Below are 27,855 nucleotides of genomic sequence, written 5' to 3'. Positions count from 1 at the left end.
TTGTCATCTTCGGTCAGAATTACAGAAACGGTAGAATCAAGAAACGCTGATTTTTATTCCTTACAAAACTACCTATTGTTTCACAGATAAAACAAATAATAGTTACTACATAGTTACCGTAAAACTTCAAATAATAGCCGAGTCCCAAATAGACGCCTGTCTCTTTTAGACGCCTGGTGTGACGACAGGTTTGGGTAAATAAACGCCTGTCTCAAATAAAGGCCTGGTCTGTTTTTTAGTTTCGGTTTGTATTTAATCTTCTAAAACCCGTCAGATATTCTGTTTAAGACAGTTCTATGGTGCAGATTGAACAGGATAAAGTTGTTTTTGCTTACCGGTAGATGTCCCGTGACAGACGCAGTCGTTCCGTTACTCATCACTATGACAACACAACAAGCTTCGTCGCCAGGATTGAGGTGATGATGACAGTAGCGAAGTGGCAATCGGGAGAGTCAGGACTTTTCCCGGTGGGCCGGTAGTGTTTTGAGGCCGCTGATAATAGCCGGGCTTTCAGTCTTTTGTCATGCATGCACTCCCGCCACACATTGTATTTCTCGCGCGGAAACACTATTTATCATATTTAATACGCTGCAGCGCCCAAAATGTATCTGGCCGCACTGCTCTCTCTCTCTATCAAGCCCGTCTTCCCTAGAGTTCTAGTCAAGCGAGCCAATACAAAAAAAAGAGAAAGAGGCTACACAATAGCCAATCAGAAAATAGCAAATAGAGTTGTATCTGGGTAAGATTTCACGCAACAACCAATAAAAAAGCATATGCTCGTTTGCTTTATTTATGCTGCCAATAATTTAAGACTGTTGTTATTACACAAACTAATTTGTTAAACACATTCAAATTAAAAATAAAACGTAATATGTGGTAACCTCCTGCTGTCATGCTGGAACAATTAAATTAAAAGCCTGTCTCTTATAGACGCCTGTCTCTTATAGACGCCTGGTGTGATGATAGGTTTGGGAAAATAAAAGCCCGGGCTATTATTTGAAGTTTTACGGTTTATGCATACTTTTTGTAACAATCAATTAATCATGATTTTGCTACAGTTACTATTGTAACCATGCATGGTATTTGTGGTAAACCTGTGGCCAAAAAAAAAACACGATTAATAGCCTACACTATTACTATAATGAAACCAGTTAATTTCGTAATGCCATATGTGGCTGCTGTGGTTTGTTGGTCCAGGACACCATTTTTTTTTCAGCATGATGTTATTATTCTGTGAAATACAAATGTTGTTGGGTGAATTGTATGTGAAAAATGTTCAAACAGAACATAGCAGACATTTCTTTGGTCCCATCAAAATATGTTCCCACTTGGTCAAATAATGAAAAAGAACCAAATTGCTTACGGACTAGCCGTGACAGTTATAGGGTATATGGGATATACAGATGTCAGTGCATTGATTCAATAAACAGTTTAACTTCTAATATATAGTTGAAATGTCAAATTCATTTTATAAGTTGTATCAACTCACTTTTGTCAAGATAAATACACTGAAAAAAATGATTCATTCAATTTTCTCAATTTTTTTAAGGTAAGTGGTTGCAATCAATTTATTTAACATACATTTAAACAACAACAACAAAATTAGAACTTAAACATTAAAACTTTTGTTTAAATGTAGCTTAAATAAATTGATTGCAACCACTTACCTTAAAAAATTGTAATAGTCAGCATAATAGTACATTGAAATGACTTGTAAATACGAGCTGATTAGATATAAAATTTAGGCAGCAAATAATTTTTTACAGTGTTGGTGGATTCTGCCATTGGCAAAGTTCAGTATGGAAGTGTGCTATCATACCAGCAGCAACAACACGCAACATTACTCACCATAAAGATGCCCCAACACCAGCTTAGGGAGAGTGCTAGGATGGGCTCTGTTAAAGAGCCACACAGATCCAAAATCGAAACTTTCCTTTATTGCAGTGTGTCATGTAGCTGTCCATCAATGTAAACAACGTGTAAAGTAGTTGAACCAAAAAGTGCACGATTAATAAAGTTATTGGCTTCTAAAGTAGGGAGTCGACTCTGAATCGCTGAAACGAGTCGTTATAGGGAGTGAGTCTTCTTCCTGATATTATCCACGTCACACGAACTTATCCACGTCACATGAGATACTAATCTCCGCCTACGGCCTTGCCCGGGAGAAACGAAAACTATGACCCGCCCACAGCTAGTTTGTGTGTGAGTGTAAACATCAGCTCACGCTGTGTTTTCAGCTTGTGTTGTTTTCACTACCAAAGGAGACTTTTTCAAGGAAGGATATACTAAACGTGTCTGGCTGTGAAGAATCAGTGGTTAAAATTAATTTTTATTAGAGGGATTTAGACGTTTGGCAATGAACGTGGTTCAGTACCCACTTTATTTGGAACAACATGCGTCTCCTTACCACAAACTGTAAGTATGATTATAGCTACATACTTGCTTAAAAGAGTGTAAAATGTCTATATTCGTTTTTATTGCTTGGATTAATGATGAATGATATCGTTGTTTAAACTCTAACTTATAAACTGTCAGAGTCACGATAGCAAGCGGTTTTGCTGTGACCCGGTTAGTTTACATAAATGCTTAAATGAGTGTCAAATGTCTATATTAGTTTTTATTGCTTGGATTAATGATGAGGGATATCGTTGTTTAAACTCTAACTTATATACTGTCAGAGTCACGATAGCAAGCGGTTTTGTTATGATCCGGTTAGTTTACATAAATGCTTAAATGAGTGTAAAATCGTTCGTTTCAATCGTCGTTTGTATTGTTTGGATTAATGATGAATGATGTTGTGTGTTTAAACTGTTATTGTACTGTCAGAGAGTCACGTTAGCAAACGGCTAACGCATGCTCATTTAAGGTTTTGTTATGACCCGGTTAGTTTACATAAATGCTTAAATGAGTGTAAAATGTCTATATTCGTTTTTATTGCTTGGATTAATGATGAAGGATATCGTTGTTTAAACTCTAACTTATATACTGTCAGAGTCACGATAGCAAGCGGTTTTGCTATGACCCGGTTAGTTTACATAAATGCTTAAATGAGTGTAAAATCGTTCGTTTCAATCGTCGTTTGTATTGTTTGGATTAATGATGAATGATGTTGTGTGTTTAAACTGTTAATTTACTGTCAGAGAGTCACATTAGCAAACGGCTAACGCATGCTCATTTACGGTTTTGTAATGACCCGGTTAGTTTACATAAATGATTAAATAAGTGTAAAATGTTAATTTCAATCGTCGTTGTTATTGCTTGTATTAATGATGAATGATGTGTATTGATGTTTATAATGTCTTCTCAGTAAATCATGTTAGCACGAGGTCAATACATGTTGCACTGTTGTTGGTCTGTGCCACCGATCTGTGGTCTGTGAGACTGATCTGTGATCTGTGCAAAGACACTGTGTCAGTTGACCAATCAGAGCAGAGTAGGCTACTGAAAGGTGGGGTTTAGGCAGACGTTGAACGGTTTCACACGAATCGTTTGGGGATCTCTGAGAAATGGGGTAATTTTAAATTTATATTTTGAGAAAATTACAGTGTTTTTTGACCTTGCATGCATTTAAACCTGTTGTCCGGGACTTATAGTGATAGGATGCTTAAAATTGTCATCTTACTGGCTCTTTAAAAACAATCATAATTCAGTAATTATAAAAAATCCGTAATTGTTTTTTCCTTCCACTATTTCCATGGAAGGTCTTATCTGTTCAGCCAGTGAAAAAACATTAAAGTTGCAACTGTTTGCAATGTCAAACTTTTGCACTCACCAGAATCTGTATCCGCTGTTTATCAGTCGCAACTGAAAAAGCAGAGTTTAAAGAACACAAGTGAATTTCTTTGGAAGCTCACAGTGATGAAATTAGAGCACTTTTTTTTTAGTTCCTCTTATTTGAATTTGTCATGATCAAAAGAAGTATGTTTCAGACTGTTTAAGGAAGTACAGTAATGGTAGAATCAAGAAACTTTTGAATTTATCTCTTTAAACCTACCTATGCTTTCACAGATTAAACAATGTTACTAGGCTTCGTATTTGTAACCATTAATTAATCATGACTTTGCTACAGTGACCATGGTATTTGTGATAAAACTGTGGTCAATCATGCAGTAACCAATCCTCCAAAAAAAAAAAAAAAACATGGTTACAACACTTTTACTAAAATGAATTTTCATAATGCCATATGTAGCAGTTGTGGTTTGTTGGTTCTGGACACAAAAGTATTTTTGATTTTAAGCCTTATGTTATTAATCAGTAAAAAACAAATGTTTTGGGTGAATTATATGTGTCATATACGTGAGAAGCGGGTTTGATCCAAATGCAGTCTTATTGAGACACATCCATAAACAGGCAAGGGTCACAAACCAGGCAAACATGTACATCAAAGTTAATTCAATCATAATTGGACAGACATAATTAAAATACATAAATATAACCAAATCTATTACCCAACATATACCACCATTGATTTTAATGCACCACATGCTGATTTTAATGCACTGCATCTTTCTTTTAATGCACCACCTTAGCTTAGGCATATTTACATATACAATTAGTAATTTTACCATTTATCAAAAAGAAAAGAAAGAAAAAGAAACAAACACTGACACAGAAGTTTGGTGTGGTATGTGTTTGGTATGCGTGTTGTTGTTATTGTCAGGATAAAAAACTCAAACACAGATCCAAATGCAGATATGAATTTTTATTTTGCACAATAAGGAGAGAGAAAGGAGTATGCTGAAACCAAATGTCAAAACACACAGACACATGACAAATCCCAAAGCAAAGCGGTCGATCAGACAGAGATCGTGACAGTACCCCCCCCCCAACGACCGCCACCGGGCGGTCAAGGAGGGGGCTTACCTTGTCGCCGGCGGATATCCTCAATCAGGCCAGGATCCAGAATGTCCCGGGCCGGTACCCAACACCTCTCCTCCGGACCATGACCCTCCCAGTCAACTAGATATTGGAAACCTCTGCCCCGATGACGCATATCTAGTAATCTCCTCACAGTGTAAGCAGGAGATCCATCCACTAGTTAAGGCATGGGGGGAGTGGGGGCAGAGGGAACAGGATTAATGTGGGAAAAATAACAGGCTTGACCCTGGAGACATGAAAAACAGGGTGAATCCGACCGAGAGCGAGATGCAATCTGAGTTTAACCGCCACCGGACCAACAACCTTAATGATGGTGTATGGCCCAAGGAACCGGGAAGCCAGTTTTAAGAGGGCTCCCGGAGAGGCAGATCCTTGGAGGAAAGCCACACTTTCTGCCCGCAGATATAGCGAGGAGCAGGTCTCGGTGACAATCGGCCGTGGCCTTGGTTTGTTTGGCTGCCTGTAGTAAGGCTGATCTAGCCCTGTTCCAAGTGCGCTTGCAATGTCGAACAAAAGCTAGAGCAGACGGAACCGCCACATCGGATTCCTGAGATGGGAAAAGAGGAGGCTGATGCCAACAGCCATATCACCCTGTAACCCAAGACAGCTTGCCCACTGAAGCTAAGCAGGGCTGAGCCTGGTCAGTACTTGGATGGGAGACCACCTGGGAAAACCAGGTTGCTGCTGGTAGAGGTGTTAGTGAGACCAGCAGGGGGTACTCACCCTGTGGTCTGTGTGGGTCCTATCACCCCAGTATAGTGACGGGGACACTATACTGTCAAAAAGCACCGTCCTTCGGATGAGACGTTAAACCGAGGTCCTGACTCTCTTTGGTCATTAAAAATCCCAGGATGTCCTTCGAAAGAGAGTAGGGGTGTGCCCCGGCTTCCTGGCCAAACTTGCCCGTTGCTGTCATGATCCTGTCTTCAGGTCAGTTTTCTAGTCATAGTGACAGGATCATGGCAGCCCAATGTTTTGTGTGAGAGCACTGGCTTTGTTTTTCATAGCCATGTGCTTTCTGTCTCGTCTCCTGACCCCGCCCCATTGAATCCTCGTTAATTACCTGGGTTCGTCTCCTGTTCCTGACAGTTGCCCTATTTATCATCCCTCATACTAATTGGCTATATCACTCTATCTCATCTCCACTAATAAGCTGGTGCGTGGTGGGCGTTCTGGCGTAATATGGCTGCCGTCGCTGGTGCACATTGATGGTGGTTGAGGAGATTCCCCTATTCATATGTAAAGCGCTTTGAGTGCTGCAGAAAAGCGCTATATAAATGTAACAAATAAATAAATTAATTAATATGATAACCCATCAAAGCTTCAAAAGGGGACATGTTAGTGGACGAGACAGGAAGAGTATTATTAATATATTTTACCCAGGGTATTTGTTTGCACCAAGAGCTCGGAAATCGCAATGTCAGACAACGGAGGGCTCGACCGAGATCCTGATTAGCATGTTCACACTGGCCGTTGGTCTGTGGATGGTAACCTGAAGACAAGCTGGCGGTGGCGCCGATCTGTCTACAGAACTCTTGCCAGAAACGGGAAACTAATTGAGGACCACTATCAGATACCATGTCAGTAGGCAGACCATGTAAGCGGAAGACGTGTTCGATTAATACCTGGGCCGTTTCTCTGGCAGAGGGGAGCTTAGGTAAGGGGATAAAATGAACCGCTTTAGAGAAGCGATCCACCACCGTAAGGACAACGGGGTTGTCTTTAGAAAGGGGTAAGCCGGTAACAAAATCTACGGCTAAATGTGACCAGGGGTGGGAGGGAACAGAATGGGTTTTGAGCAGACCAACGGGAGACTGATGAGAGGCTTTACTGGGTGTGCATACCTGACATGCTAATACAAACTGTCTGACATCCTGACCCATAGAGGGCAACCAAAATCGTTGACGAACGGGAAGGATGGTTTCGGCTCTCACAGCACAGGGACCCTCGAACAAACGGGAGAGGGCAATGGGTTTGACGTTCTTAGCACCAGGCCGGTACGAGAGGGTAAAGTTAAACCGGTCAAAGAAGAGCGCCCAGCGAGCCTGTCGCGAGTTCAACCTCCTGGCTGAACGGATATACTCGAGGTTTTTATGATCTGTCCAGACCAGGAAGGGTTCAGAGGAACACTCCAACCAGTGATGCCACTCAACCAAAGCCAGTCTAACCGCCAGCATGGGAGAAGAAAGTGCAAGGGTGCACTTTACCATCTTTAGAGGACTGCTGTGAGAGAACGGCGCCTACCCCGACATCAGATCAAGGTTATTATAGTTTTGCATTTTTCATTAGTTTTTATTTTTATTTCATTTTGACTTTTTGTTTTCAAATTCAGTTTAGTTTTAATTAGTTTTTGAAGTGGGTTTGCTAGTTTAGTTTAGTTTTAATTTTTTGAAAATGCTTAGTTTTAGTTTAGTTTTTATTAGTTTTAGTGTTAGTTTTAGTCTTTTTCATTATTTGGGTTATTTGTCAGGGTCAAGATTCAAAAAGGTCAGAAAAAGAATAGTGTAATAATAACTCAACAAAAACATCATACAATTTTAGAAAATATTAATTCAAAAATAAAACCAGTACATAAAATGTACATATGGGCACAAATATGTAAACAGTCTCAAGTTCAACACTCCACAGTAAGTGCAAAATGTGACATGTGCCAGTAAAAAACTTAAAGAGCCAACAGACTAAAGCAGACATACATGAACCGCGTGTATTCAACCCATTTTTGAGCCACAACAAGACATTTCTGTCAGATTGTCAGAGAGCTCAGTCTGAGACCATGACAAATAACCGGAGATGAAAAGAAGTAACTAAACAAAATTCATACTCAAGTAGCGAGTAAGTTACTCTTGAGAAAAAAAAATACACACATACATGCACACACAGTATACAGTGCACACCATAAGAATCAGGACAGTAAAGACAAAAGTTTGCTGTGGAGACCAGAAATTGGTAAGATGAATATCAGTGTGTCAGAAGTACAGAAGTCACATTTGATCAACCTTTGATTATGTTTCAACACATACATGCTTTAACAACAAAGAAAAACAGCCTTTAATGCTGACTTGTATGTTGTACCCAAACGCAAAACTCAAAAGAAATGGATCAAACTGATACTACACACGTGTGAACAATTAATGCATTAGGACACAGTTCACTTGAACACTTCTGAGTTAATGGTCTCAACGTGGCCACATTAGATAGTATTAAAATACAAACGTGTTGAGTTGGAATAGTGTGCATGTTAAAACAGGTGACATTTCTGTTTGTCTATTTATCTTTTAATGTTTAGACATTTCTTGACTCCACAGCAAACTGAGGATTTTTGCCTGTATTGTCTGAAAACTTAATGTTGATGTATACAGCTTATAGCTGAAATATCAGACAAGTAAACCGACAGTGTTTTGCATTCAGTTATGCATATTAAAGTTCACTCAGAGAATCTCCTAAGATGGTCATCGACAGTTTACACTTACATGAAATTCAAACTGATTTTAGAAAATAACTCATGTTTTCTTATGTTGTGAATCTCATGTCACGTGTGTGTGTTGTGAGAAGCACTTACAGTACAGTAGACAGCGAATCAGACGTCAATCATAGATGGACTTTCTTCATTCAGTCACGTGTTCACAGTGCTTCTGGTGGTTGCGCGCGTTTAAATGTTTCTGACGACGAACAGGTCGCGCGTATATAATGGCGGGTACACGTGTGAAGTTTAGCTTTTAGTTAAAAGATTAGTAAATTCATATTCATGTAATACAACACTCTTTATGTTCTGCGTGTTTCTAGACACAAGCAAAACCGCATCAGACGATTCAGTTGTTGCAGCGATCTAAACAATTTATTTAAACTGATTCGCGAACCAATTCAAGACGTTTGGCCCGTTTGCTTTGTAAAGAATCGACTCAAAAGACTCATTTATTTGCAACACTTTGTAAGGAATCAACTTAAACGAGTCATTAATTTGCGGATGTGTGTGTGTGACACCGCGTGAGTGAGAATCGCATGGAAAGGAATTTGAAGCTGAACGTTATTTGCTCTATAAAAGACAAAGACGAAAACTAAGGACATTTCATCTATATTTTTATTTTATTTTAGTTAGTTTTGCCAGACACACATTACAGTTTTAGTTAGTTATCGTTTTTTTTGTAATGCCTCGTTTTTATTTTTATTTCAGTTAACGACAATGTTTTTTCCCACCTAGTTTTCGTTTTTTCGTTCGTTTTCGTTAACGATTATAACCTTGCATCAGATGCATCCACCTCAACAATAAACTGAGCTTTAGGATCTGGAAAAGAAAGAACAGGAGCAGAGATAAACTGGACTTTAAATTTATCAAAGGCCTCCTGAGCATTGCGGCATTGCGGAATTTATTTATCATGTCTCTCAACACATCGTTAACCAGAGCCTGGGAGACAGAAGGGGCGTTACAAAGCCCAAACGGTAAAACGGAGTATTCAAAATGTCTGGACGAAGTATTAAATGCTGTGCTGTCTTCCATTCATCTCCCTCTCTTATACGCACAAGATAATAAGCATTGCGTAGGTCTAATTTGGTGAAGACACGCGCTCCCTGCAGCAATTCAAAGGCTGTTGACATTAAAAGTAATGTTGTTTTAACCTCTGTAATCAATGCATGGTCGCAAGGAGCCGTCTTCTTTTTAAAAAAAAGAACCCCACTCCAGCTGGAGAGGTGTCACGAATCCGGGATGATCAGTAGTCGGTGTGTGTTTATTTACCTGTTGATGATGGATCCTCTCGTGTGCACTCACTCCTCCCTCTTGTTTCACTAATTATCCTCCAGCTGTGTCTCGTTTCTGCCTTTCTATTTATAGCCCTTTTGTTCTGTCTTTGTCACGCGCTCATTGTTAGTTGATCTCTGCCACGCTCGCTGTCCATGGTTCCAACGGCTCGTTTATATCTGCTTCACCTTTATCTACTCTCGCTCCAGGTTCAGTCACCGGCGTCTGAGGGTTTGCTCCGCGCTGGAGTTTGACATCCTGTGTTTCGGCTCTGGACTAGTTTGTATGCACGTTGATCCTGTTCCCCGGTTCGCTTCGCCTTCAAGCGGTACACCTGTATTTCCGGTTTCCTGCTATAGACTCCTGTTTCATTCATGAGTGGATTACGTCATGGGATTTGCTTCGGTTCTCCGGCTCTTCAGGTTCGCTTCGCCTTTAAGCAGTACACCTGAATTCCGGTTTCCTGGCTGAGACTCTCTTTCCATCTGCGAGAGGATTACGTTGTTGGATTGTTTCCTTGTATGTGTGTGTGGACTAGTTGAGGTGCCGTGAACTGTGGAGTGATTTTTCTACCTCTCTATCTCCTCTTCTAAATAAATTACTGATTCGCAAGAGACTGTTTCCTGACAGAGAGGTAGAGGGTTGGATGAGACCGGCGAGAAGAGCATCATTAATATAACTATCCATAGCCTCTCTTTCAGGAGCAAACAAAGAGCAAAGTCTACCTTTAGGCGGAGGAGATCGATAGCACAATCGTATGACCGGTGGGGAGGGAGAGAAGTGGCCCGGGCTTTACTGAACACCTGAGAGAGATCTGCATACTCCACCGGAACCCCGGTAAGATTGGCCGCTGGAACCTGAAAAACAGAAGAAGAACCCAAAACAGCTGCACCAAGACAAGACACGTGACACGATGGGGACCAACTTAAAATAACATTTCGCTGCCAATCCACGTGAGGGTTGTGCTGTACCAACCAAGCATGCCCCAAAATAATAGGAGAGAGCGAGGCATGCAAGTGGTCACTCCTCAAGGTGATTGCCTGAAATAAAATTACGGGTGGGGTGCAGTGAGTGACCTGTGCAGTCTGCTGTCCCTTAAGTGTCCATACAGATAGAGGTACTTCGAGTGCAACAGCAGGAATGCCCCACTCCCGAGCGGTGTTGTAGTCCAGGAAATCTCCTTCAGCCCCAAGAGCCTTAGAAGAGGGTTCAACGCCACCAAAAATTTAAGTGACCGGTAAATGAGTTGAAGATGCAGGGGAGATTTCACACACAGCAGTGACCACCAGAACTCCCGGAACTACTGGTGAGCGTTGGCTTTTAACGGACAGTTCTTAGCCAGATGTCCAGATTTTCCACAGTACAGACATAGACCATTCACTAATCTCCTCTCTCTCTCTCCTTAGGTGTGAGTCACATCCTGCCCAGTTGCATGGGCTTGCTGGGGACAGCAGAGTAAGGAGGAGGGTGTGCATGAGTACTGACCGTCTCATCTGAAAAGACCCGATGACGTAGGGAGCGGCGCTGGCAGCGAAACACCATATGGCTCTCAATTCTGAGCACAAGCTGCACAAAAGAATCCATGGTGTGAGGAATATCATGTGTGGTAATCTCATCCTAGATGTCGTCTCGTAATCCTTCCAAGAACTTTGCGTGAAGAGCTGCATCGTTCCATCCACAAACTGCTGATAGTGTCTGAAACACAACAGAGAAATCAGTAACAGAATGGTTACCTTGAGTCAGACGGACCAGTCGGGCTGCAGCCGCCTTCCCCTGCGCTGTACGATCGAAGAGTCTCATCATTTCTGCCTTGAAATCCTCAAACGATCGACAAAACGGGGATCGAGCGTCCCAAACTGCTGTGGCCCACTCTCTGACCCTACCGGTCAGTAGGGTGATAACAAAAGCCACACGCGTATCTTCGGCAATATATCTCCGTGGCTGCAGAAAAAACACTAATGAGCATATTTTTCGGATCAGCAAAAAGGGGGTAGGAAAAATCTAATAACAATTAAAGAAATTAAAAAATTTTATAAAAAAGAACAAAGTTGTACATTAATAAGGTCTGAAATTATCCTTAGGTACAGAAATCAAAAGAATCATAAATCATAACACTGTCTTTATTGTATAAATTAAATTTATTATTATTTATAGAGCTATTTGTCTTTTTGTCATGGGTTGTTGGATTAACATTAATGACACAGACTTAAGTAGGTTAATCTTTAAGCACAGACTGGTTTCTGAGTGTAATCTATACATACACTTAAGACATAAACAAATGTTTTTATTAGAAAAAGAATACTCTGGAGATAATTTTGTTTATATGTGCCCTGTCAAAAACAGAGAGATTTTATGTTCGCTTGTAATTTTTTTAACGCGTCTCTCTCGTATGTGCACTATTGAGGGCACTTAAACGCGCGCGCACACAGAGACCGATGGGGAATCCCAAACAGCGCAACAGTCGCTCCACATAAAAACATTACGTTGTTTTTCATTGCTTTATTAGCCAAATGTATGTTGATGGATTACAGTATGAGACACATAAGCGCGACTCTCTCTAAAGTTTACACATCAAGAGTTCTGATTTTTGAAGGGCATACTGTGATGATCACGTCTGGACCGGACACATTCAACCGCATGTGCCTCTGTGCGTAAAGAAATCTGCTAATTTTAGCGCCTTTTTGTGGTTAAATACATCCACATCGCAGACATGTTGCTGCAGACGTGTGCAAACAGCTCGACCGTGAGTGAAACTTGCTTGAGCACGGAGGGGAGGGGTGGGTGACGACTGATAACAGCTTGACCGTGAGTGAAACCCAAGCGCTAGCGCACGGATGGGAGGGGCGCGGTTGACATTTTCAGCTGGATTGTTTATTTCGGCCCGAAACCGATAACGCCATTTTATTTCGGCGACCGAAATTTTGTCGCACCCCTAGGCAAAACCAGCTGCTTAAAGTCTAGACAAGATGTCCGCTGTATTAGACAGTGTGAAGTTTCCGCTGCATAAAGACAGAGTGAAGATTCTGTGATGCGATGACAAGATGTGACCTCCGCTGAGTGTAGACTGAGAGAGGCTCCACTGTATGTAGACAGGGTGATGACTCCGCTGTATGATGACATGGTAATGAATCCACTGTACGATGACAGGGTGATGTTTCCGCTGTACGATGACAGGGTGATGATTCCGCTGTACGAAGACAGGGTGCGATGATGACACCAAAGCAGGCTGTAGAGTTTCTGTAACACGCCGCGGATGGTCAGCATACAGTGCTGGACAGTGACAGTACTGAAGAGGCGGAGAGAATGTCCGAAGCAGTGAGAGCCCGTGGTGAAGTAATCCTGAGGGCAGAGAAAACGCACAGAGCACACCAGGCAGCACAGAACGACACAGCAGAGCGCACAGATGACAAAATAAACTACGAAAAATAGAACTAGATTAAAGGAGTAGTCCACTTTAAAGATGGGGTCCATTGACTTTTTATAGTAGGAAAAAAATACTATGGCAAGTCAATGAGCCCCATCTACAAAGTGGACTACTCCTTTAAGGAACAAAAACAAAACTGGACAAGACTGGGACGGTGAAGCACATAGCATGACGAACTCGCAGGGAAACAGAGGGAGGAAGAGAACTAAATACCAAGTTCAGGTGTGGGACGCAGGTGAAAGGAATGAAGCGGGAGGAGGAGCACCCGAGTGACAGACGCGCACGTGAAAGCTGTCAAAACACACAGACACACACATGACAAATACCAAAGCAAAGCAGTCGATCAGACCGAGATCATTATTATTATTATTATTATTATTGATACTGTTGCTGATTTTACAAAATATTAATATCATCACCATCCTTTTATATAATATTATATTTGTTGTTGTCTGTAATGTTACTATTATTACTATTAAAGGAACAGTATGTAAGAAATGTATATCAATTAATCATAAAATGGCCCAGATATGTCACTAGACATTAAGAAATCATTTTCATTTCAAATACTTATATCACTGACAACAGTGGTCTGGCCAGGATATTATCATTTAAAAAGTGGAGTTGCAGCCCTCAACTGATGTTTATGTTGTCATTTTGTGTATTGGCCACCAGTTGTGTGATTGAAGTACCAGTTTTGGCCACAATACATACTGTTCCTTTAATAATAATCATTTTTATTATTATTAAGATATTATTATGGGCACTCATATTTTATATATTCCTGTAATCATAAAAATCCCTTGAATTATTATTGCTATTACTACCATTATTGTACATACTATTATTACATAATATACATATTATAATTATTATTACACAAATATGTATTATTATCTGTTTAATTTATTATTATTATTATTATTTTGCTTATTAACATTGCTTCATAACAATATCATCATCTGTATTATTATCAGTTTAATTTACTATTATTTATTATTATTATTTTGCTTATTATCATTGCTTCAGAACAATCTCATTATCACAATTAGGCTTGTACCGGTGTTCGGTAATGTGATAAACCACGGTAGTAAAACTGTACGGTAGTGTTATTGCGGGGTCTTTAAATTACCGCAAAAAGACGTGCATAATTTTTTTTCCTTTGACCGGTTCAAGTTACACTGCACGGATGCTGCGCAGGTGTCACTCATACGCAGGTGCACACGTCAGACTCTCATGGGCTGCGTCCGAAACCGCATACTGTATAGTAGGTACTGTATAGTATGAATCCGGGTAGTATGAATGAGATTCGGACGTACTACATCCGCCATGTTGCTACATCACGTGACATACGTCGTCATCACGTCATGTCATTTCAGCGCGAAAACAGCCGCTTGCCTCTTCTTCTTTGTTGGATAACTCCTCGTCCGGGACATCATGGGATAGTGAAGCGTCCATCGTATGCACACTGCAAAATCTAACCGGAAGTAGTAGGTCATCCAGGTACTTTTCGCATACTGTTTTTCGAATACTATGTATTCGGACATACTACTCGCCTCACCTACTGATTTTCGCGTACTATATAGTATGTAGTAGGCGGTTTCGGACGCAGCAATGGAGAAGGATGGCGGAAGGATGATTGCTGCTGCTGACTATTTTTACACATTCTAAAGAGTAAAGTTGAAGTGTTTTGGCTTCGTGAAAAAACAAAGACGGAGTGCTGGTGATAGACAATTTCCCTATGTGTAGAATATGTGGACGGAAAGGGTCAGCAAAATACGGGAACATATGAGATGTTAGAAGGCGCATGCTCTGCTGCGACGTCACGTCTGTCATGGCAGCTCACGCTACTGTCCTTACTGTTACTGTACTGTCTTGGTTTGTCTAGTTTCTCGCCATCTGTGCGAGTTATTTGTTATCTAGTTTTTGTTAAGTGTGTCTGCTCTGGTGAAGTTAAGAACGACATAATGCTGAAACTGCTGTGGATTACCCTTGTGATTTTACGGATGATCGAGAATGGTACAGCGCTCACGGCATTAAAGTCAGATGTTGCTGCACTACTTACATACAGCCGAGATGAGCTTCTGCGACTCCGGTCATCTATTCTATGGAACAAAAAACCGGCTGACATCCAATGTTCGCTCTAAGCTGCGCGCGCGCGGACGCGCAGGCCAGTCAAAGTGGCCGCGCAATAGATTTGTCAGACCGCGCACATTTTTCAGACCGCACATAAACATTGATGCATTTGCTGTTGTAAAAGAATTAAGAGAGAGAGAAGGCGAGTGTTCTAGAAGGAGAAGAAACTTTCAACCAATCGCTGATCTTGCTATGGTGACAGACACTTTTATGAGCCAATGGTAGCAGCGCATTCAGTTCACACAGGTGCCGCTGCCAGCACAGAGAGCGAGTCAGATGAGCAGCTGCACGGGGCGATCTCAAGAAACTAAAATACTTATTAAGAGGAAAAAGTGATTCAAAACAGTGATTTAAAACAAATGATTGGATTCCTGAAGTGATGTGATAACTTGGAAAAGCTGTCGCTAGAGTGAGGAGAGAGCAAAATAGAGAATTAGAACGGAGGCAGATGCAGAATCACAGAGCATCAAAACACTGCGAATGAACTTCTTCTTTTAAATAAGAAGTTAAAATGTATGCTTTTGTAGCGCTCTTAACACTCTCTCTTTAACAGGTAAGTTAGAAACGCTCTGGGTCCGTGCCAATAAAACATCCCCTTTTTACTAAAGAGTCTGAGTTGTTATTTATTCTCTTACTTAGCAGGTATGTGTTACTAGTATCTATCCTTGGGCCCCTTAACTTAATGTTATCGTAATATCCAAAATGAAATAATGGTTTGCTTACCTTTAAATATGTTACAAGGTAAATATTAACCATCAACACAAGGGAAAAAGAAATAAGATTTCAAATAACCATATACTCTGAATGTATGCTAATAAAAATAACAGTGAAACGTTCAAGTTCAAACTGGATAACAATTTACTAAAGTAAAAGGAAAATAGTTATATTTCAATTATAATTTAAAGAAACCAATAAAATGTATACAGATTAACTGAGTGTTTCAGTGAAACAATTTACCTATACAAATAACTCTATACACAATGCTTTAAACAAATAAACATAAAATCTCTTTCAAACCTTTTCAAATGACATAGTCTTTCATATGAGCTTCAACTCACATATTTACAAATCACAAAATTTTTCCCAATATGCCGGCAGATTGAAATCAAATTTAAACCCCAAAGTACAAAGTCTAAAATAAACGTTGCAGGCCTGATCGCAGCTGGGGTGCGTTGCAAAACAATAAGAAACTCTCTTCACTCCGTGGAGCATTAAATAGAAAAAGGTACCTTAAATCCTCTTTTAAGAGAAGCGTGCTTCACCTCCCGAGGTAGATGTCCGATATCCCGTTATCAACGTGATGTTCTCACTCAGCGATTTAATGGTGTCATCTTTCACGCGAATTACCATGAATCTCCATGACGACGATTCGTAATGTGAACAAATAGTCCAGCTGATCAAGCTAAACAATGTTCAAGTCTCCGTCTCTGTAGTAAACATATAGTTCTCAGGTAGACAACCATTAACTACAGACACGAACAGTAAATCATTACAGCATTATTTATGCTATATTTATGCCTATTGACACCAGTGAGTCACACGCTTCTCTCCCTCGTGTGCCCAGAATTTTCCTTCCTCATTCCGCTATATCTCCGCCCCTTTCACCTTGACCTCAACCCGGATTGGACATCTTACCCCCCATGAGTGAGCACATGAGTAAAATAAAGAAATTTGTCATTTATAACATTATTTAAACAACAACAAAAAATACAAATAAAATTAACAACATCATGGTGTTTATATATAATAACAATTATAAAAATACAACAACAGAACAAATCCGAAAGAACATTGAAACTTTACACTGGGTTACACCCTCCCCCTTCTAATAGTCTGAATGTCCCTATCAGACAGTGAACTCAAACTCAAGGGTGATTTATCTCAGTTCCCCTTTATTTTTCTTAACTTTGACCCAATTTAATAATGACCCCTCTATGAACTATTTCAATGGGGTGGTCACTACACTTGCCCGGTTCATCATAAGTCAATCTTATAACAGGCTTTATAAGTCGCTTACTGCGGGATCTCTGACTGGGAGGCATAACCACTTTTGACCCCAGTCTCTGTCTTTCAGACATATTTACAGTGTCCGGTTCAAATTCTGATTCTGCACAAACATTTTCATCTATGCACTCTTCTTCAACCGGATCACTGTCATTTTGTTCTTCACTATGGCTCTCGGGCTCACCTACGCTGTAAGTGAGCGAGCGGTCCCTTGTCATCCGACTTTGCAACCACCTGGGCATGTAAGCTTGGTAAGGAACACCCACCCTTTCATACTCTGATTCTGAGGAGTCAGTTACTTCAGCATAATGTCTTTTAGTCTCTTTTGACACCCTGTGGCTTGAGTTTGATAGTCTTTTTGGTTTTCCAGGTGCTGCATCTCCCACAGGGTTTTCCAGCATCCTCACTGACTGCGTAATAGGTAGGAGGTGATCACGATGTATTGTTTTTACTCCTTCACTACCCTTTTCTGGTCTCACACGATACACTGGCAAGTTGGGCATTTTACCTACAACAACATAGGGCACAGAACTCCATCGACTCTGAAGTTTGTGTTTTCCTCTCAATCCTAGATTTTTCAGTAACACTCTATCACCAACATCTAGTCTCTGGAATCTTACTGAACTGTCATATGCTTTCTTGTTTCTTTGGTGTACTTTGTTTGAAACTTCCACTGCAAGCCGATAAGCTTCATCTAAATCCCTTTTTAGCTTAACCACGTACTGAGAATGTAGTTTTCCATCCTTTTCCCCCGATGAAGTCTGGAAACAAAGATCAACAGGAAGTTTGGCTTCTCTTACGAACATCAAAAAATAGGGAGAGTAACCAGTGGCGTCACATTTTGTGCTATTATAGGCATGGACAAGATACCCTACATGCTGACTCCATTGACGTTTTTTCTCTCGCCCCAAGGTCCCCAACATCGAGAGCAATGTACGGTTAAACCGCTCAGGCTGAGGGTCACCTTGAGGGTGATATGGGGTGGTACATGACTTACGAATGCCCAACAGCAACAACAGCTCTTTGATTAACTGGCTCTCAAAGTCACGCCCTTGGTCGGAATGGATTCTACCAGGTAAACCATAATGTACAAAATACTTGTCCACTAAGATTTTAGCTACAGTACGTGCAGTCTGATTCTTCGATGGAAACGCCTGTGCGTACCGTGTAAAATGATCGGTGACCACCAAAATGTTACTCAGTCCCTTAGAATCGGGCTCTAGAGAGAGAAAATCTATACAGACCAGATCCATAGGGCCATTGCTAGTAATCTGGTGCAAAGGAGCAGCTTTAGTGTAAGGTGTTTTGCGAGTAATGCACTCCCCACAATTCTTGATGTACTGTTCCACCTCACTAGCCATTTTGGGCCAATAAAATCTACTCCTTACAAGATTAGTAGTTCTTTCTTCACCTAAATGACCCATGTCATCGTGTAACAGCTTGCAAACAGTCTCTCGAAATTCAGCAGGCATGACCAACTGAGAGATCTCTTCTCCAGAGGGAGATTTGGTGTTCCTGTAAAGCAACCCATCTTTCATAATGAGTCTATTAACTTCATGTTTAAGAAGACACAACTCAGTATTCGGCTTTACATCTGCCGGCCACTTTCCTTTTTTCAAAGATTCGATTACTTGCTTCAGAACATCATCACTCCTTTGGGCTTTGATCAGATCACTCATGGATTTCTGCTCCAGGAAGTCACAACTCAGCAGAGCAGGAAAAGCATACACCTCGGGAATGCATTCTGGCGAGGCTCCCAATTGATCCACACACCTAGATGATTTGTTGAGCTCTAACTCAGCCTGAACACGCTGGCATAGAGACTTCACCTCTGTCTCAGACATTCTCTGCCATCCTTCATCTTTCTCATCTCCTGCCAGATTTCGGGACAGAAAATCTGCATCAATATTGGCCTTGCCTGGCCGATACACCACATCAAAGTTGTATGTAGCTAGGGCAGCAAGCCAGCGATGGCCCGTGGCATTGAGCTTTGCCGTGGTGAGCACTTAAGTAAGTGGGTTATTGTCAGTATGAACAGTGAAGGTGGCTCCATATAGATAATCATGGAATTTATCCACCACTGCCCATTTCAAAGAAAGAAATTCCAATTGGTGGATGTGATACCTCTGCTCAGAGTTACTTAATTTCCTACTGGCAAATGCTATAGGTTTGAGACTTCCCGAATGCTCCTGATACAAGACTGCACCTAACCCTTGTAGACTGGCATCTACATGTAAAGTGTAGGGTTTTTTGGGGTCTGCAAAAGCTAGGACAGGAGCATTAGTGAGACACTGAATGATCTGATGAAACGAATCTGTACACGACTGATCCCACCTATTCCCAAAGGGCTCAGACTCATTTAAGTAGGTTTTGCAGTTATCCTTGTCAGACTTTTTACCCTGCCTAGTGGGTGCATAACCCTTTGTAAGCTCAGTCAGAGGTCTGACAATTGCAGCGTAATTGGCTATAAACCTCCGATAATAACCGCAGAAACCTAGGAAAGACCTAAGAGACTTAAGGTTGGTAGGCTGTGGCCAATCGCGGACGGCCTTTACTTTGTCCGGGTCTGTAGCAATACCTTTGGCTGACACTATGTGTCCCACATACTTCACTTCGGTTTGACAAAACTGACATTTGTCTAAGGATACCTTCAATCCAGTTTCCTGGAGACGGTCTAAGACCTTCAGAAGCCTCTCTTCATGTTCTTCCAGCGACTTTCCAAAGATAATGAGGTCATCTAGATGAACTAAAACCTGAAGAAGGTTCATGTCACCTACAGTTTTTTCCATTAGACGTTGGAAAGTCGCTGGAGCCCCCGTAACGCCCTGCGGCATACGCTCAAATTGGAAAAAACCTAAGGGGCAAATGAAAGCTGTCTTCTCTTTGTCAGCTTCATTCATGGCTATTTGGTAGTAGCCACTTCTGAGGTCTATTACGGAAAACCAACAACTTCCTGACAAGCAATCTAATGCATCCTCAATGCGGGGTGTTGTATATTGGTCGGGAACAGTACGAGCATTTAGTGTGCGATAGTCTATGCACAACCTCACATTGCCGTTCTTCTTTCGGGCTACTACGATCGGGGAGGCGTAGGGGCTCCGTGACTCCTTAATAATGCCTGCTTTCATAAGGTCCTGAAGATGACTTCGTACATCTTCAATGTCTGCAGGAGCTAAACGGCGTGACCGCTCACAAAAGGGCCTTTGATCAGTTAGTCGGATGTGGTGTTCCACCCCAGTGGCTAACCCCACATCCCATTCATGTAGTGAGAACACACCAGCTCGTTCTGTCAATTTCTGTCGAAGTCTCAGTTTCCATGTCTCAGGAATGGGGGAGTTTCCAAAGTTAATGAGATTTGCATCAAACTCTTCTGTTGGAGTGGCTGAAATTACAGGGTCTATGTGGTACACATGTTCCTAAAATAATTGGGGTCTGGTCTGGAGTATGTGGCCCTGGACAGATCAAAGCCAGTACTGACAGGGTTTCCTGAGCCCCTATGGTCCACGCCGGAAATTCCACATCTACCATAACATACCCCAATAGCTGGACTCGCTTAGCCCCCAAATGGCTAAACCTTTGACTGACTGGGTGAATGGGAACGTCAGACAGATACCGTTTATACCAAGCTTCAAATATTATTGTTTCTTGCGAGCCACTGTCCAGCAGCGCATCACATTCCTGTCCATTCACTTTTAGTGAGACAATAGATGTGGGGCCGATCAGTCCTGCCGGCAGATGCTGTGGTTTCTGTACATCTACTGCACTCCGTTTTACTGAACAGTTGGTTGTACTGTCATTCGGTTCTGGTAATGGTACGTCCTTACCTTTGGCTTTCTTTAGCGACTGAATTAGCCTTTGGATAACTTTTGCCTGGTTTTCGTTATTTTTACATTTTGATGCGAAGTGCCCATTTTCCCCACAGCGATAACAGTAATATTCATCCGCATCGCTGGAATTGTTTGGTTTGTAAGTATTGCGAACAGTTCTGAAAGTCTCTACAGGCAAAGCTGCCACAGGTGGGATGGACTTTTTGCTTTGAACTTTCTGTTGAAGTCTCTTGACCTGTTTTTTTTTCAGAGCAATCACTTCAGGGTTCAGATTACTTTCTAGTGTGGTAGTTTGCATGACTGAACATGTTGACACTTCATCTTTCACATAAGGGTGAGGGTTAGTTGTCATGGAAGCAACCATTACTTTGAGTTCTTTTAACTCAGCTTTTAAGGCTTGGATTTCTGTCTGTCTACTGTCAATTTCTGTTTTGACCTGAACTTTATGCACGGTTGAAGTTAACTTCGCTCTAGAAGACTCATATTCCTCTTCCACGCGAATCTCATTCAGTAACTCTAAAAACGATGGCGGGTTTGCTTTCCTCTCTCTCAACTTCAGATTAACCAGCATTAAGTCAGAAGCAACAGCTCCCCTGAGCAGCTGTTCCACTCTGGCCCTGTTTGCAGATTCAGCTGACAAACCGCCTCGTTGTAATACTTTAGTTAACGATTGTTCCAGCCTTTTAAGAAAGTCAGAAAGTTTCTCCTTTGGCTGCTGCTGCATCAGCCTGAAAGCAATGTAAAGTTCCTCTCCAGATTCTGCTGTGCCAAAAGCACTTTCAATGGCCTCTAAGCACTGTTCTGGTTTTAGATCAGCAATAGTCGCTCGTACCGCTTTGACTATAGCTAATGCTGGACCTCGTAAACTTTCCATAATCCTGCGTCGTTTCTCTTTGGTAGAGCAATCAGTCTCTTCTACCATCAGGTGAGCTTGTTCAAGCCAATGCTCTAAAGACTCTTCTCCCGCAGGAGTGGGCACAATCCCTGAGAAAACTCTGAGCCGGCGGTATCTACTGCCATCTCCCACAGGTTTTTCTACCTTAGAGAGTAAATCCCCCACGGCCCGAATAATGGACTCTGCGGAACCATCATGTGCCCCATAAAATGACTCTGCACCTTCATTTTTATCATCTTGTTTATCAGCAGGCCTTACAGTAGGGGAGGCGTCTGGAGGCAGTGTGACTATCATCCATGCTACCTGCGCTCCTGTGGGCAGTATTTCAGGTGGGACTTTTGAAGGATCTACTTCTTCTTTACATTCACATAAAACGGTCAAACTGTCAAGTTTGGCATTGTATATTCGTCCCCTCACCCTTACTCTCCCTAAATTTTTTACAGCTTGCAGGCTATCTTCAATTTCAGAAATTTCAACATCTTCAGGGACTATTACCAAAAGGGCATGTTGTTCTTGGAGCATTTCTCCTCGACACCATCCTTTGCGCTCCTTCACAAGCTCAGGGTACAACAAACGGGCTGCCATAGTTATACAGCACTACAAAATAATGCAGCTGTTCGTTTTCGTTTTTCTTTAAAGACTCAACTTTGAATGGACACCCAAGGATCCCAGCGGTGCCTCCAATTTATGTAGCGCTCTTAACACCCTCTCTTTAACAGGTAAGTTAGAAACGCTCTGGGTCCGTGCCAATAAAACATCCCCTTTTTACTAAAGAGTCTGAGTTGTTATTTATTCTCTTACTTAGCAGGTATGTGTTACTAGTATCTATCCTTGGGCCCCTTAACTTAATGTTATAGTAATATCCAAAATGAAATAATGGTTTGCTTACCTTTAAATATGTTACAAGGTAAATATTAACCATCAACACAAGGGAAAAAGAAATAAGATTTCAAATAACCATATACTCTGAATGTATGCTAATAAAAATAACAGTGAAACGTTCAAGTTCAAACTGGATAACAATTTACTAAAGTAAAAGGAAAATAGTTATATTTCAATTATAAGTTAAAGAAACCAATAAAATGTATACAGATTAACTGAGTGTTTCAGTGAAACAATTTACCTATACAAATAACTCTATACACAATGCTTTAAACAAATAAACATAAAATCTCTTTCAAACCTTTTCAAATGACATAGTCTTTCATAGGAGCTTCAACTCACATATTTACAAATCACAACATTTTTCCCAATATGCCGGCAGATTGAAATCAAATTTAAACCCCAAAGTACAAAGTCTAAAATAAACGTTGCAGGCCTGATCGCAGCTGGGGTGCATTGCAAAACAATAAGAAACTCTCTTCACTCCGTGGAGCATTAAATAGAAAAAGGTACCTTAAATCCTCTTTTAAGAGCGTACTCACATTATACAAATCAAACCAATCCGTGCCCCAGCGCGATTGTCCCCCCTCCCCTACTCCCCCTCTGGCCTGCACTCACATAGCGTTTCAGCATTCGTGCCGGAGCACGCTTACGTCATTATGGCGCGTACCGGAGCACGCTGACGTCATTATGGTGCGACGGTTTCGGGATAAACAGGAAGAGCGGCGGTGTGACTGAACACAATGGAGTCCATCGCTCTGTTTACTCTGTGGATAATTTTAAGTCGTTTGGTCCACGGTGGTCCACAGCCTTCTCACAGCCTGTTGTTAAACAAATCTATCGCCTTTGTGGCACGAAAATGGTCACGTAATCGTGCTGCTCGTATGAGGAGGTTTGCAAGGTACCAGCTGAAGTGCAGCAAGGACTTTGCAGCTTTGATTACGGACTACAGTTCCCGTACATCGACAAGGTAAGAATTAAGATACTGAAATGTCATTGAACACAAATGAAAAGTGTATTGTGAAATTTGAAATTCAATATGTTTATATAATATATGTTTATGTTTTTTTTATTATTACGACAGTAGCGTTCTAAAGCTAATAATCATGTAACTTAAAGGGATAGTTCACTTTAAAATAAAAATTCTGTCATCATTTACTCATCACCATTAGCTTACTTAGTAGGACAAATATTTTGTATGTATTGTGATAAATGATGAAGAAAATATTTTGATAAATGATTGTAAGCACACAGGTAACGGTACCCATTAAATTCCATTTTTTTATTACTACTATGGAAGTATATGGTCACTAACTGCTGTGTGTTTACCATCACTTCTCAAAATATCTTTTTTTGTGTTTATCAGAAAAAAGAAATTCATACAGGTTTACAACATCATGAGGATGAGTAAATGATGACAGAATTTTCATTTTAAAGTGAACTATCCCTTTAATATCATTTGCGGGTTAATATTAGCTACATTCTTCTATTAACACACTTGTATTCAACGGGACACATACCTGTTATGTATGCACTGGAGCTGTATTTTGTTGTTTATCTAATTACACTTCAAAGTGCTGTAATGCTGTTATGCATAAACTATATACAGGTAACAATATTTCTCTATTCTGCTGCAGGACCATATGGATTCGGCAGAGATCTGGTGTGTGGTGGCAGCATGTTCTCAGCAGCTGGACAGACTGTGAGTGGAAGGCTAATTTCAGAATGAGAAGGACATCATTCTTGCAGTTGTGCAACAGCCTGCAGCCGCACCTTCAAAGACAGACCACTTCATTCAGAAAACCAGTGCCCGTGGACCAACGTGTTGCAATATGCATATGGAGACTGGGCACAAATGTAGAGTACCGAACCATCTCCCATTTATTTGGGATTGGTCAGTCGACTGCTGTTAGCATTACCAACCATGTAGCCTCTGCAATTGTGAAAAATTTGCTTTCCCTTTTCATCAGAACACCCTCTGAACAGGAGTTTGAAAGCATAATTTAGGGATTCAGAGACAAGTGGGGCTTCCCACAATGTGGAGGAGCAATTGATGGCACTCACATTGGGATTTTGGCTCCACCTGTTAGCTCTGCAGACTACTACAACCGGAAAGGTTTCTACTCTGTTATTCTGCAAGGTGTGGTTGACAACCGACTTATGTTCTGGGACATTAATGTGGGATGGCCGGGCAAGGTTCATGATGCAAGAGTTTTTGCCAATTCATCCTTGTTTGAGAGGGGTCAGAGTAATACACTGTTCCCTCGGATAACAGTGAGGTTTGAAGGAGTAGATGTGCCAGTGGTGATTTTGGGGGATGCTGCATATCCGTTACTGCCATGGTTGATGAAACCATATCCAGAAAATGAACAAACAACCCCTGCACAGGCCACCTTCAACAACCGCCTCAGCAAGGCACGGATGACTGTTGAAAGGGCATTTGGCCTCCTGAAAGGAAGGTGGAGATGCTTAATGAAGAGGTGTGATTGCCGCATACACAACATAAACACTATTATCAGCGCATGTTGCGTTCTGCACAATTTTGTCAAGTAAATGGTGAGGAATGTGAGGAGATTGCCACAGAAGAGGAAAATCTGAACAGTGAATGTAATCCTCGTAATACAGCCACTAGTTCAAATGCCACCAGAGATGCATTGTGTTCATATTTCTCAAATTTGTAGAGAGAGAGTGTATATTTCAAGAGGATAGTTTTCATTACATACTTCTGTGTCATGCCGCTACTACATTCAGTGCATGTATATTTGTTGTACTTATTGGTTTACTATGACTTATTTTTGTGCTGTTGTCAATAAAGTCATATTGATGATTTCAAGAACAGTGCAGGAGTTATTTACAAATAACACACAAAACATAAGATGAGGCCAAAAAAGTTTTAATCATAAACTCAGGAGCACTTCTCACAGGAAAAAAAAACAGTACTTCACAGAACACAAACATGTACAGTGGTGAAACAAAATAAGACAATAAATCAAATACAAAGTGCTATGTAACCAGGCACTGCTGTGAAAGAAGTTTTCTCAAAAATGACAATTTGCTTGCAGTATACCTTACTTCAATTTGCAAACATACCTGAGTGTCATTATTCAATACAGCATAGAAGAACGTATATAAACATGAAATTCAAAAAGTTTGTGTGAAGTCCAGTAAGTGTATATGGAAAGGTTTGAGAGAACTATAGGTTACCTAATGTGTGTGGTGTATAATTTTTGGAAGTGTGTGGTATATATTGTAGAGGTTCGAGTTAGAATTATAAAGTGTAGAGGTTTGAGGTAGTGCGTAGTGTTAGGGTAAACTGCATAAATATATGCTACAGGAAATTAAACAACTTTTGGTCATATTTACCTATGACAAACATGTTATTAATTAAAACAACAAGATAAAACTTAAATAACCCTTATAATAAAAGGCAACGTCCAAACACAACATACAAACATGGACGTGAACAACTGTGCCTTTACAGGTTGCGATAAACATGTGTAGAGTTATCAAGCTCAGAGTAGGATGATGATGTCTCAGCATGGTAAGGATACTGCAGATGAGGATGATGTGTAGCAGGAGGAGGAGGTGTAGGAGGAGGAGGAGCATGAGGAGAGGGATGTTGAGGAGAGGGCTGGTGATGAGAGTGTGAGGGAATCATGGCATCAAACAGTCTGTTCATGGTTTGCAGGAACATCATGTTTGTTTCTTGGCGTTCCTCCCTTTGTAGTTGCAGTCGACGCTCCTCCATCTGTACTTGAGCCTTCATCCAGTTATCAAACATTTCTTTTTCTTGCTGGTAACGCAAGTGCTCCCCTTGCATGAATTCGTCATTCTGCCTTTTCTGCATATCTAGAAAGGCAGTCATCATTTCACTCACTTCTACCTTTCTCTTTCTCTTTTTGCCTTGCTCTGAAGGTATTGTCTCAGTGTTATCTGATGTATCCTGTGTCTCATCACCAGTGTTTGAAGCGATTGAATTGACCGATGTTACTACAAAAATAAAAGCAAAATAAACACAAAAGGTAATCATTTTAATAATAACATTAAACAAACATCCCTTACGTAAACTCAATTTTTTATTTTTGTAGTATAACCCAGTTTTAACTGCATACCCATGGTCAGTTTGTGGACACCACGATTTTACTACAGTAACCATGGTTTCTTGGTTGGATTCATAGTAAAACCTTGCGTAATTTACTTTAGGGACATGCACAGACTGATTTAACAGAATAGATATCAAATGGAACTGGCATGTATGTTAACGTTACTCACAGCTCTGTGATCTCTCCAGTCCTGTGTTCTCCGTATCAGATGACGCAGAATCCAGCGATCTTCGCGGATGGGACTCCAGCACATTCGGTTGGCTAGAAGGTTTGCTGCCAATTATACTGTCGATAGCGTCATACCATTGAAATTTGTCCTTTTCTTCTGCAGAGCTGCCCGATTTACGGAGTGCATCCCGTACCCTCAAATACTGTCCCCGCAGTTTCTTTACCTTGTCTCTACACTGCTCGGTAGTTCTTTGATATCCATGACGAAGAAGATAGTCACGGATTTTTCTAAATATATCTGAGTTTTTATGCGTTTTGTCCAGCTGTTCTTGTATGCTCTCATCTGCCCAAATTTCCAACAAGCATTGCACCTCTGCCGCAGACCAAAGCGACCCTTTCCCCGCCATGTTGGTTTTGGAGCGTCGCAAAACCGTGACGTCACGCGTCCTGTTCCGTACTCCAGCACAGTTAGCGCTCATACTGCATGCGAACCGCGCCTGAGTCCAACTGAACTGTGCTCTGGCCCACCTCTTCCAAGCGGGCCATGGCCGGCTAATCGAGCCGCGCCCGGGCACGGTTCGGAGCACTCACACTAGTCAAACGAACCGCGCTTTGGTGGTCAAACGCACTCGGGCACGGTTCAAACTGGCTAGTGTGAGTAGGTCCTAAGAGAAGCGTGCTTCACCTCCCGAGGTAGATGTCCGATATCCCGTTATCAACGTGATGTTCTCACTCAGCGATTTAATGGTGTCATCTTTCACGCGAATTACCATGAATCTCCATGACGACGATTCGTAATGTGA

At 41.2% G+C, this 27,855-nt stretch overlaps 1 protein-coding gene and 1 long non-coding RNA gene across 2 annotated transcripts; one reads left to right on the top strand and one right to left on the bottom strand.

Moving 5' to 3' along the window:
• The first annotated feature begins 23,396 nt into the window (after window positions 1-23,396).
• Window positions 23,397-25,617, top strand: LOC135748862 (uncharacterized). Its single transcript, XR_012336807.1, has 2 exons — window positions 23,397-23,751; window positions 24,419-25,617. It is a non-coding gene; the product is annotated as an uncharacterized lncRNA (long non-coding RNA).
• Window positions 25,618-26,256: 639 nt separating this feature from the next.
• On the bottom strand, window positions 26,257-27,531 carry LOC135744154 (uncharacterized). The gene is made up of 2 exons (XM_065262121.1): window positions 27,054-27,531; window positions 26,257-26,771 (listed from the first exon to the last, which is right to left on the bottom strand). Exons 1-2 carry the CDS (start codon window positions 27,529-27,531, stop codon window positions 26,257-26,259), a joined length of 993 nt encoding a protein of 330 aa, XP_065118193.1.
• Between the last annotated feature and the right edge of the window lie 324 nt (window positions 27,532-27,855).

The sequence above is a fragment of the Paramisgurnus dabryanus genome, chromosome 6 (genome assembly GCF_030506205.2).
Source record: "Paramisgurnus dabryanus chromosome 6, PD_genome_1.1, whole genome shotgun sequence".
NCBI classification, from domain to species: domain Eukaryota; kingdom Metazoa; phylum Chordata; class Actinopteri; order Cypriniformes; family Cobitidae; genus Paramisgurnus; species Paramisgurnus dabryanus.
This window is presented reverse-complemented; position numbering and strand designations above follow the sequence as displayed.

Bases quoted from the DNA above. Each gene is read 5' to 3' on its own strand.
- LOC135744154 (XM_065262121.1), bottom strand. From the start codon at position 27,531: ATGAGCGCTAACTGTGCTGGAGTACGGAACAGGACGCGTGACGTCACG. The intron at 26,772-27,053 runs GTGAGTAACGTT...TTATTTTTGTAG, and splicing joins ACTGGAGAGATCACAGAGCT to TAACATCGGTCAATTCAATC.